The sequence below is a fragment of the Geotrypetes seraphini genome, chromosome 2, assembly GCF_902459505.1.
Source record: "Geotrypetes seraphini chromosome 2, aGeoSer1.1, whole genome shotgun sequence".
Classification (NCBI taxonomy): Eukaryota; Metazoa; Chordata; class Amphibia; order Gymnophiona; family Dermophiidae; genus Geotrypetes; species Geotrypetes seraphini.
In genome coordinates this window covers 107169555-107182346 of record NC_047085.1, presented here as the reverse complement: position 1 = coordinate 107182346, position 12792 = coordinate 107169555, and the positions used below count along the sequence as shown (strand labels likewise).

General features: G+C 40.5%; 1 protein-coding gene across 2 annotated transcripts in view; it reads right to left on the bottom strand.

Moving 5' to 3' along the window:
• Positions 1–12792, bottom strand: part of LOC117355755 (cytochrome P450 7B1) — a 295302-nt gene that overhangs the window by 50467 nt on the left and 232043 nt on the right. For both annotated transcript variants that reach the window (XM_033934755.1, XM_033934754.1), the window contains one exon: positions 5279–5457. In XM_033934755.1, the coding sequence (XP_033790646.1) occupies positions 5279–5457 (179 nt within the window). The remainder of the gene's footprint in view (positions 1–5278; positions 5458–12792) is intronic.

Below are 12792 nucleotides of genomic sequence, written 5' to 3'. Positions count from 1 at the left end.
ACTGGTATATTAGGCCAAGAAAACTCTGGCGTAATATATCAGTGCCTAACATTATGACACGATTCTACAATTGGCACCTAACTTTGATTGACATGCAGTAAGTGCCACTTGTTAGGCGCCCATTGAGTTATAGAATCTGGCCCTGTTTGTCTAGTCTCCACCATGCCAATCATAAAGGTGGCCAAACATAATGGAGTCTTGGTCGAACCCATGGCTAGCACAGATGATACTCGAGGCCCCCACTTACCTATCATTCAGAAAACTACTAAAAACGTACCTTTTCAGCAAACACGACCCTTAATAATCCATTCACCTCACATGACACTTACCCCACCCCTGCCCCCTTCCTCCTTCACCAGTCCCTCCCTCCCCCACTCTCTACCTCCCCTACCTAGCTCGATCAAACCTGCAATTTCTGTAATATTGTTGTAAACCTGCCCTCTTTGCAGACAGTTAAGAATCGCTGTAATTCCACGGCTGACTGCGGCAAATCACTGTAATTTATCGTAATTCAGCCTGCAATTTGCTGTTAAAAATACTTCTAATTATGCTGTAAATCTGCTTCTAATTTTGTAAACCTACTTCTAATTTTGTTGTAAATCTGCTATTCAATGCAGATCATTTGCTAATTGATGTAAACCGCCTAGAACTCACTGGGTATGGCGGTATATAAGAATAAAGAATAATAATAATAATAATATCATCCTCAAGTTTTACTGACAGTATTCAACTTCGAACTGCATAGCACAGCATCCTCACTTGCAACACATGACAATAAAGTGATCTACAGTCATCTTTCTTGCCTTTTGGTTTGTTCTGTTTCCACAATAAGGCAAGTTTTTCTCTTCTTGCTATATTAATACAGTGATATACAACATTGGAGTTGCTGAGGTTTCATCTGCCTTTTGCCATTTGCAGGACACAGACCATAGAAGTAGGCTACATGCAACAGGTTGCACAGAATTCTGTTATCCGCACATTATTTAGGTTATCAATGTGCGATCAGGTATCAGAGTTTTACATTAAGCTGTACTAGCTTAAGGTAGGAGTACAGAGTGAGATATAAATAGTTTTTGCTAACCTATTTAGCACTACATAGATTGTCACCGCGGTACCTGTCAGAGGTAATCGCATACCAGACTTCACTCCTAAAGTTACGTTCTGCTGGTAACGGTGATTTGGAGATATCATCTAGAAAAGAGTTGTGGTTGCAAACCATAAGGGCTAGACATTTTCATGTGCGGGCCCAGCAGAGTGGAATAAACTCCCGGATTACATATGTCAGCAAGGGAATCTCACTTCATTTAAACGTTTGTTGAAACATCATCTGTTCTGTCAGATGAAATATGGGTGCTAAGAGAGAAGACAATACAGTTTTACAACTTGAATGAATAAATGATATAAAGAGATAGGGGTGGGTATTTGTGGCATGTGGGTGAGTATTGCATGTGAGGGTGGGGTGGATTGTTTTTGATGTGTATTTAATGTAGGACAAGGCAGTTATGGCAAGTCTGTGCCTGTATGTATGTGTTTTTGGAACCCGCTTTGTATAAAAAGGGATATAAATAAAAATCATGTATCCTTGATGCAATTCTTTAGTTTTGCAAGCAAACCTGGCTGATTTCTCTGAATGATGAGAGAAGCAGAATGACAGTGGTCTACTTGGATTGCTGCAAAATATTTGAACTTAACTCATCACTAAACTGAATGGCCAGGGGTAAGTCTCAAGATTATGAACTGATAAGAAACCAGTTGACTAATGGATGACAGAGGGTAGAAGTAGGTGGAATTAATTCGGAAGCAATGAAAGGCAAGTAATGTAGTGCCTCAGGGATTGGTCCTGGAGCCAATTCTGTTTAGCATCTTTGTGAACATTTTTTGCTCATTTTTTTAAAAAACACATTGTTTTCATTTATTTATTTCTGCAGTATGTATCCCTGTAGCCAAAGAAATGCTAAAGACCTTGTGGAAAAGCAACAATTTACTTCCTTGCCTTTCGGAAATTTTTGGAATGTATCCTTGGCTAATCTGACATATGATATTTGCTAAAAGGCCTGATTAGTATCAGGGAATATCTTATGCACGTTTAGCAAAGCTCTTCTTCTTGCCAAATGGTGAAAGCTTCATGGAGAATATCTCCTCAAAACAGGCTTTACTGGTCAAGTTTGGAGAAAACTGCCATGCAGGCTATGGGGATACTGTGAATCTATACAGCAGCCTACAAAGTGGGCAGTACTATTTTTATTGACTTTCTGAGTCCTACCTCAAGCTCCCTCTCTGGCTGTATGCAGATCTAGGCTAAGCCCACCTTTTGGAGACTGCTTTTAACTCCTTGTAAAGTACTCATGTCTGTTTCAATCATTCCCCTACAAGCAATTCTTTAATCCCTTATATGTCCTGTTTGTCTGTTTTGATTAGATTGTAAGCTCTGTCCAGCAACAACTGCCTCTTATATGTTTAGTGTATAGTGCTGTGTACATCTTTCTTGCTATAGAAATGATAAGTAGTGCATAGGTTTCCCATGTGCTGAGTGCACCTTTTTGCACAGCTCTAAAATGACCGCAAGTTGATCTTTCCTATTAATGGCCACACACTAATTTTAAAATTAGAGCATGGTATTTAGCACATAAGCCCTTACCGCCACCAATTTTGTAGTTACTAAGGGCTCATGGATTAAACTTTTGCTAAACGTTCAGTGCACGCTAATGCTCATGTGCTAACCAATTAGTACAGGGTACGCCTGCTCCAAACCTGCCCCCAATGCTAAAAAATAAAAAGTATTTTTAGCATATGGTTGGTGTGCACCAAACCTGAAATTAATGCATCATGCCTGAGTGCGCCCTGCGGCCATGGATTTTAGCGGCAGTAAGCTGTACCTGAATTCAAGATAGCATGGGACATGCATGTGGGATCTCTTAGGGAGAGGAGGAGATAGTGGATGCTGTAGATGGACAGACTGGACGGGCCATTTGGCCTTTATCATGTTTCTATGTTTCTAAGCATGGATTAGTGCTTACCTCTGCTTGGTAAAAGGGACGCTTAAATAAGATCCCACAAGCTTAAAAATATTTAGTGGGTTATGGTTATTATTTAATCCTAAATTATGTTTTACAAAAGAGAATTCAGGATATATTTTAACAAAAGAGCATGGAACCTGCTTATTATAGTAAAGTTAATTAAAAGACTAATTATACATGGATAATTTGTTTCAAATCATAATTTTGAAGTAGGTTCATGACCAACACTGTCATATAAAGCATAGTAAAATTATGAGTATAGCTGTACTCAGAGAAATTTAATTAAATCTAAAGTTGGCCCACAGGGCTCTATTGAAATGTGTTTTATATGTCTATTATATACCTATTTTATCATTTATTTTCAAACAGGAAAAGTTGCATGAACTACACACAAAAATCTACTTAACAGGTCCTTACACTTTTTGTGGCCTTTGGGATAGACTAAATTCATGACTGGCCCTTCTGCCTCGCAAGCAAGAAAATAAATTGACTAGCATGCTTACATTTCTAATCACCCACTCAAAAAAAATGTTTTTTAAAAAACTTTCATGAAAAATTATAAAGAAATATCCCTCTTTTACAAAACTGTAGCGTGCTTTTTAGCGTCGGAGCTGTTAGCGCCGCAGCCGGCGCTAAAAACCGTGCTACAGAAGATTAAGGGCTCCTTTTACAAAGGCGCGCTAGCGGGGTTAACGCGTGCGACTTTTCATCACGCACCAACCCCCGCGCTGGCCGCAAAACTACCGCCTGCTCAAGAGGAGGTGGTAGCGGCTAGCGCGTCCGGCGGTTTAGCACACGCTATTATGCGCGTTAAACCGCTAGCGTGCCTTTGTAAAAGGAGCCCTAAGTAATTTGTAATTCCAGTTGTAGAGAAATTCATCTTTATGCTGGTCTCATTTTGAACTATTTCAGAAACAGGCAGCGATTCGTTTACTAAAGTTAACTGCTAAGGGAGAATAAGACTATTCAATCTGCACGCAGGAGGTGAACTTCTGAAGCCGCATTAAGGCTGAACCAGGTTGCATTAATTTCTGGTCTTTGATATTCATTAACTCTAGCTTCAGAAAAACTAAACGGAGATGATACAATTAGAGCTTCAAGTGAAGAGCAGCAGCTCTACAGCCTCGTCTCCAGTGCAGCACAAATCGGTCACGTAGGGCAGTGTTTTTCAACTTTCTACACCTATGGACCGGCAGAAATAAAAGAATTATTCTGTGGACCGGCATCGGTCCGTGGACCGGCGGTTGATGAACACTGGGCTAAGTGGTGGGCCAGACCCCGCCCATCTCTACCCAATCTCCATCCCTGCCCCCGCCCCCATAATAGTACTAATTACACCTTGCACGTCCCGTGCCTCATCTGGAAGCCTTCCCTCTGACATTGCAACATCAGAGAGAAGGCTTCCGGTTCAGGCGCAGGATGCCCGTGGCTTTGTGCACTGAATCAGTTAGGAAGAGGGAGCTGGCTCAAAGATAACGCCGCATCGATCGCACCGTGGACCAGCGGTTGAGGAACACTGTTTTGGGCCTGATGCACGTGCTGGCCCTGTGGACCGGCAGGAAATTTCTGTGGACCGGCACTGGTCCATGGACCAGTGGTTGAAGAACACTGACGTAGGACATAAGGACCTATACATGGAGGCAACAAGCATGCAACTCAAATAAAGCGCTGCTTCAACAGGGGTTTGGAGAGTCAGCGTACTTTGGGGGGCACTTAGGTAAATTAGAGACATTATTTGCTCTTTAAGCCCACCTGATATTGTTCAGCTTTCCCTGGTTAACAAATGACACACTGCCACACAAAATCCACATTTAGCTTAAGGTTTGCATAAGTCAACCTGCAGTCTTAGGGCCCCTTTTACGAAACCGCGTTGGCGGTTTCACGCGCGTAATAGCGCGCGCTAATTTGCCGGCCGCGCTAGCCGTTACCGCCTCCTCTTGAGCAGGCGGTAGTTTTTCAGCTAGCACGGGGGTTAGCGCGCGCTAAAAAGGTGCGTGCGATAAAGCCGCTAACGCGGCTTCGTAAAAGGAGCCCTTAGTTCTTTTCAAACAGCTAGCTTTCAGTCTCATCATTAGCTTAGCATGCTCTTTATATCAGCAGTTCTTGAACTTGCAGGAACCTGAGAAAAACATCCCAAAGAAAGAATATTTGTTCCCCAAGAAATAAGGGTAAAAGAGAGAGAGAGAGAGAGAAATATAGCTAGAAAAGCCCTAGTTGCTTGTGACAAGCTTGAAGTCTGGTGAAAAGCAGAAGCTCTTTACCTCAGGATCCTCATAGATCTCAGGGTCCATGTGCAAAGTCTGAGGATAAAGGACTACCCAGTCTCCTTTTCGCAGACTGACTTCCAGATCTCCCTCCAGTTTCAGAATGAAATCTTCTTGGACGACACGAATATTCATAGAAGCAGAGCACATGCGCAAGCTTTCCTGTACAGCACTGCCTGAAATATACCACAAAAAAATGGCAAAAAAAAATTATGACGATATTTTAAAATTATATAAATATGGAACAAAACTGGAAGGTGATGCACACAAGTACAGGCCCCCTTTTATCAAGCCGTGTTAGGGGTTTTTTTTATCTCCAGCTGCTGCGGTAAAAGCTCCGACGCGCATAGAATTCCTATGAGCGTCAGAGCTTTTACCACAGCGGTATAACCCTTATGCAGCTTGATAAAAAGGGGGATGGTTAACAAATCTTTACAGTTTTAGTAAGCTAATAACAACCATCCACATTTATATAAGGAGGTAATAGTAATCCCATCTCCTCCTTCCTCCCCTCTCTGTCGAGAGAGTAGTACTTGATCCTTGAAAAGTAATTCTTAGAAGGGATCGTTGAAAAGTTCTCAGCCCAACCAAGAAGAGAGTGATGTGGAGCCATGAAACTTAGGGCTCCTTTTACGAAGGTGCGCTAGTGGTTTTAGCGCGCGCTACAATGCCGCTAACGCCTCCATAGAGCTTGCGTTAGTATTTTTCATTTAGCGTGGGGTTTGCACACGCTAATCTTCAGCGCGTGCTAAAAACGCTAGCGCACCTTAGTAAAAGGAGCCCTTAGAAGTTATTCCACACTTTTCTTGACCCTTTTCATTTCAAAGATATGAAATGAAACAAAGAAGTGTCAAGAAAACTGTGGAATAACTTGTTCATGGTTCCACATCATTCTTTTGGTTGGGCTGGGAACTTTTCAGCAGCCCCTCATATTAAACTGGTCTCCAGTGGCTGTAAATAAAACCAACCCTTGCTCAATGGTGTCGAGCACAATGTCTAATTGTTCAGATATTAAGACATATGTCCAACATGTCTGGGCACATTTAGGGCTAAATTTAGTAAAAGGCGCCCAAATTTGGACACTGAAAAAAATGAGCACCAATTTTCTATGCCTTCTCCCAAGGGAGCTCAGAACTGTTTACATGAATGTATTAAGGTACTCAAGCATGTTTCCCTGTCTGTCCCGGTTGGCTCACAATCTATTTTTATATACACGTAGTCCCCTGATAACTCCATACATTTTATCCACTTTTCTTGCAACGACTTTAACCCCTTTGAAAAAAATCTAGGTTGGCCCACCTCCCGCCCTATCCCCTCCTCTAAAAACGCCTCTTTTTGCTCTAGGTACTTGGACGATCTGGCTTTTTGATCGTCCAAGTACCGATTTGGGCAACTTTTTGAACTTTTTATTTTTTATTATGAGCCCCTCATATATTAAAAAAAAAAAAAAAAAAAAAAAGGTGACAGTTTTTTTGTAAAAAGTGGGGTTCCCCAGGTTGTCTGTGCTGGGACCACTGCTTTTTATCATATTTATCAATGATTTAGAGATGGGAATAACTAGTGAGATAATTACATAAGCTGATGACACAAAGTTGTTCTAAGTTATTAAATCACAAGAGGATTGTGATAAATTGCAAGAGGACCTTATTAGACTGGGAGACTGGGCATCAAAATGTCAGATGATGTTTAATGTTAGCAAAGTGATGCATGTGGGAAAGAGGAACCCAAACTATAGCTACGTGATGCTGGGTTCTATGTTAGGAGTCACTGCCCAGGAAATGGATCTAGGTGTCATTGTTGAGGATACGTTAAAACCCTCAGCTCAATGTGTGACTAAGAAATCAGTCCCGAGGGAACCGGTCACATGACAGCTATGCTGTGACCGGCGTCTCACTATGATTTTAAGACGCTGGAGCGCCATTTTTTCCTTACCCTGTAAGACTCTCAGCGTCAGTACACTTAAGGTATTGCATGCGTTTTTGCATTCTTCACTAAGAACATAACATAAGAACATAAGCAATGCCTCTGCTGGGTCAGACCTGAGGTCCATTGCACCCAGCAGTCTGCTCACGCGGCGGCCCAGGACCTGTGCTGTAATCTTCTATCTATACTCCTCTATCCCCTTTTCCAGTAGGAAATTGTCCAATCCTTTCTTAAACCCCAGTACTGTACTCTGCCCTATTATGTCCTCTGGAAGCACATTCCAGGTGTCCACCACACGTTGAGGAAAAAAGAACTTCCTAGTATTCATTTTGAATCTGTCCCCTATCAGCTTTTCCGAGTGCCCTCTTGTTCTTTTATTTTTCGAAAGTTTGAAGAATCTGTTCCTCTCCACTCTCTCTATGCCCTTCATGATCTTGTAAGTCTAAGATATGAACAATGCTTTGATAATGTTTTTCATGCTTTTTTTTGCTTTTCATACTCTTATAATTTAATTTCTGTCCTTTTAGAGCCCTGATGAAATGATTGTGCAATCATGAAATGTTGGCCTTCGTCGGCTATTTTTGTGAGGACAGTCTTTAGTGCTTGCATCCTGCCGAGAAGTTTTCATGCTGATCTTGAAGTTTAAGTTAAGTGATGCTTGCATTTTTTTGAATTATATTTATCTATATTAAGCTTGAATTACTTCAACAGGGTTTTGGGTTTTTTTGCCGATGATAGAATGTTGGAGGGGAGCTAATGAGCTATTTAGGCTCCCCTTCATAGCTCTTGAGAATTGATTGCCCTGTAGCTTCTGAGGCATTTCCCCCAATAAGTATACCTATATATTCAATTGAACTGAATGCACAGAACAGAAAGGGGTTAAGCTATGAGATTTTTTTTCCAGCGTTTATACTGGAGATTATAGATTTGTGGTGACTAAGAAAGCAAACAGAATGTTAGGAATTATCAAGAAAGGAATAGAAATCAAATATGAAAATGTTATAATGCCCTTGTATCGTCCTATGGTACGGTCGTACCTTGAATTCTGCATGCAGTTCTGATCGCTGTATCTCAAAAAAGATATATAGTGGAATTAGAAAAGGTAGAGAGAAGGGTGACAAAAATGATTAAATGGATGTGTCGACTTCCCTATGAGGAAAGGCTCAAGTGGCTAGGGCTCTTCACCATGGAGAAGAGATGGCTCAGGCGTGATATAGTAGAGGTCTATAAAATACTGTGTGGAGTGAAAAGGGTAGATGCAAATCACTTGTCTATTCTTTCCAAAAATACTAAGACTAGGGGGCATGTGATGAAGCTACTAAGTAACAGATTTTACACAAACTGGAGAAAATATTTCTTCACACAATGTGTAATTAAACTTTGGAATTCGTTGATGGAGAATGTGGTGAAAACAGTTAGTTTAACAGGTTTTAAAAATTTTTGGATAAATTCCTAAAAAAGAAGTCCATAGGCCATTATTGAGATGGCTTGGGGAAATCCACTGCTTATTCTTAGGATAAGCAGCATAAAATCTGTTTTATTACTTGGGATCTAGTTAGAGACTTGGGTTGGCCACTTTTGGAAACAGGATACTGGTTTTGATGAACTTTCGGTTTGTCCCAGTATGGCAATTCTTATGTTCTTAAGGGTGACCTTTTAATGTTGAGGTTAGTGCACACTGGTCTCAGGGAGCCCTCTGTAGGGAGCCCTCTGTAGGCAGCCTTTAGAACATTTAGAGGGAAAGTTATCTAATGTGGGCTACCATTAAGACCTGCCATTTTACTCCAACTTATGCTATTGTAATGCAGGATTCAATTTTATGTAATGAGACCCAATTAATGCTACCCTGGGTTAACTTAGATGCATCGTTAATTTGCCCCACCAGTCAGGCATATGTCGTAACATCTGAGAAATTGGACATTGTGATCTACACCATTGTGCAAAGGTAGCTTCTAGAATAAAAGTTGCTTTTATTTACAATCACTTGGTGCTACTGTGCTGCTCTTGTTTCCTGGCCTATATGTAGTAGGCTATTGTAATATATGACTCAATGGTCCAATCAATAATCTATAATACAACTATAACTCAACTGGTGAGTAATGCCAATCATTATAAATTTCCGAATGTTATAGTATATTATCTCAGATATCTAATTTAGATACAGTTGTTAATATAAGGCAGGGGTAGGCAATTCCGATCCTCGAGTACCGGAGCCTGGTCAGGTTTTCAGGATATCCACAATAAATATTCATGAGATATTGCATCTCAAGGAGGCAGTGCATGCAAATCCATCTCATATATATTCATGATGGAGATCCTGAAAACCTGACCTGGCTCCGGCTCTCGAGGACCGGAATTGCCTACCCCTGGTCTAAGGGGAAAACAAGCCTCAGAATTAAGAGCCTCTTGAGTGAACTGTTCCATTATAGCTGGTGAATGAGAATGCTAACCTTAACTAGAAGAAACAACTAGTAGATCTCAAAAATAGTTTTATAACTTATACGAGATAAAAGTATTACAAAAAAATAAAATAGAATTAAAAATTAATATAAGGAAGAAATTAAGAAATCAAAGGGGTTTTTCGCCAATGACTGTTTGTATGAGCCAAATCAGCAGTCTTGCCAATCTATGTGACACTGATCAACTGTGCAAGAAGCTCTTAATTCTGAGGCTTTTTTTTCCCCTTAGACTAACAACTGTATCTAAATTAGATTTCTGAGATAATATATTATAACATTGGGAAATTTATAAGGATTGGCATTACTCACCAGTCAAGTTATACTTTATGTTGTAGGTACCAGTTTATAAAATAAGGGGATTAGACTATAAACCCTCCAGGGACAAGAAAATACTGATTGTACTTGAATGTAATTCATCTTGTGCTACTACTAAAAAAGGCATGAGCTAAAGCTAAATCCAAATCCAAAATCTAGTACCAGACATATAAAATTAATACAAAACTACAAAAGTCACTTGGGACATATAATTCCCAAGTCTTTCACTAGCTCTTTTTCTTCCCTTTAATTTAATTTAATTTTTATATACCGCTAATCACCGTGAGGTATCTAAGCCAGGAGCCAGGAGCCAGGTTTCTGTCCAGGATCTCTTCTCTCAACTCCATCTAGCATCTCCTTTCTCCCTCTCTCCCCCCCCCATTTCCATCCAGTGTCGCCTCTCCTTTTCTTCTTTCCCTTCCATCCAGTGTCTGCTTTATCTCTCTCTCTCCCTTTCCATTCATTGTCTCTTCTCTCACTCTCAACCTCTTAGGTTTAGAAGGGAAAATGTGCCTTTTTATGGATGACATGAAGATTTGCAACAGATGGAAACCCTGGAGAGAGAGGACAACATGAGAAGTGATCTATAAAGATTAGAAGAATGGTCTGATGTTTGGCAGTTAAAACTTTAATGCAAAGATGGGTAGAGTGATGCACATAGGCTTTAGAAACCCAAAACAGTTGCATTTGCTGAGAAACAGAAGGGAGACAGAGCTTTGGGGTGATATTGTCAAGTGAAAAAGTGTGACAAGGCAGTGGATGTATCCAGAAAGATGCTAGGCTGCATAAAGAAAGGCATATCCAGTAGAAGGAAGAGGTGTTACTGTCTTTGTGCAAGTTGTTGGTAAGGCTCCATTTGGAGAAATGTGTTCAGTTTTGGAGACACTCTCTTGCTAATGACATCAAAAGTCTTGAGGTGTTTCAGAGGAAGATGTCAAAAGGGATATGGGGCTTGTGCCAAAAGGTACATGAGAAGAGATCTGAAGACCTCAATATGTATACCCTAGAACAGGGTCTCTCAAACTGTGTGCCAAGGCACAGTGGTGTGCCCCGAAGAGATTACGAGTGTGAAATGAGAGATTCCAGAATTTTACTTTATTTTTAAAAATTCCCTTCATATGTATACACTAGATAACATGTACATTGCATACGCAAGAGTCTGTCAATGTTATGAGTGTCTGGGTGTGTAAGGATACAACTGCCCAGACAAGCATCATTCTTTGATGTGATTGGTCCTTGAAAACTAATGGCAAGTACTTTTGTTTTTTATGCAGTAATTATCCTAACTTGAGCAACAAAACAATCCAGGCTTTGTTAAGAGTTTGGATCTTCTTATCTTTTAGAACTTGGATTTTCAGCTCTGACATAAATTTTAAAAAAGAGAACGTCAGCTGGTGGATGATGAAATGCGTGTTTGCTTGTCAGCTATCAAGCTACATTTTGAGTTAATTTGCACTCAAAACAAGCACATCCATCACATTGATTAGCAATTCTATTCTGTCTACTTTAGTTTCACCATTGTTACAATTACCCATACATAGCTTAAAGAACTTTAAAAAAATTACTCTCAGATTTAATGTTTTGGTTTTACAATTTTATCATTTTAATTATAATGTGCCATGAGAAACATTTGCTCCGTTTAGTGTGCCAGAACGAAAAAAGTTTGAGAGACACTGCCCTAGAGAAAAGGAGGGAGGGGGGATATGATACAGGTGTTTACTTAAAAGGTATTGATATGCAAACTAATCTTTTTCAGAGATGGGAAAGTGGTTGAACCAGAAGTCATAAGCTGAGGTTGCAGGGTGGAAGACTTAGGAATAATGTCATAGTAACATAACAGATGACAGAAAATAAAGACCTGTATGGTCCATCCAGTCTGTCCAACAAGAAACTCTGCATAAGTCTGATATGATACTACATATACATATTGATCTTGATTTGTCCTTGCTATTTTCAGAGCAGAGACCACTGAAGTCGGCTTGGCTCACCTTATTTTCAGAAAATACTTTTTCACAGAAAGGGTGGTGGATGCCTGGAATGTCCTCCTGTGGGAAGTTTTAAAGACAAAAACGATGATGGAATTCAAGAATGTGTGGAATAAACACAGAAAAAAGTGGAATCCAGTTAACACACAACTTAAATGACCTCATAACTAGAGCTTCAGAAGTTGGGAAGTAAGGTCAAATGCTGGTCAGTTTTCTAGTCTCTGCCCCAAAATTGGCAGGGTGAGATAGAGATTAAGTATAGCAATGTTTAATCCTGAAGAAGTGGAACCTGTGCAGAGTGTCAAATTCAATTTTGGCCACCTTGTTGGGTAGACTGAATGAGGAAGGCGTGTCATCCGAAACACGGACCGTGTTGGGTCCCTTGGTTGGCTATAAGGTTGTATATGTTACTGCATTTACTAATAAACAACGCCTGCATCTTGTACATTGTCTGCAGTCTGTTTGTTGTTTTCGGGTAGACTGAATGATCCATGAAAGTTTTTGCTGACATTTACTATGTTATTCTTACCATCCAGTGTCTCCTCTCTCTCAATCCCCTTCTAGCCAGTGTCTCATTTCTCTCCCTCCCCTTCCATACATCTCCTCACTTTCTCTAAACCTATCCAGCAACTAATCTCTCTCAAACTCCTTCCATCCAGGGTCTCATCTTTCTCCCCCTTTCATTCATCAGCTCCCCTCTCTCTCCCTTCCATCTAGTATATCATCTGTCTCTTTCCCCCTTCCATTCTACCTCTCATCTATCTCCTTTCTTTCCCTTCCATGCAGCAGCTCTTCTCTCTCTCAATCCCTTGCCATTCATCATCTCATC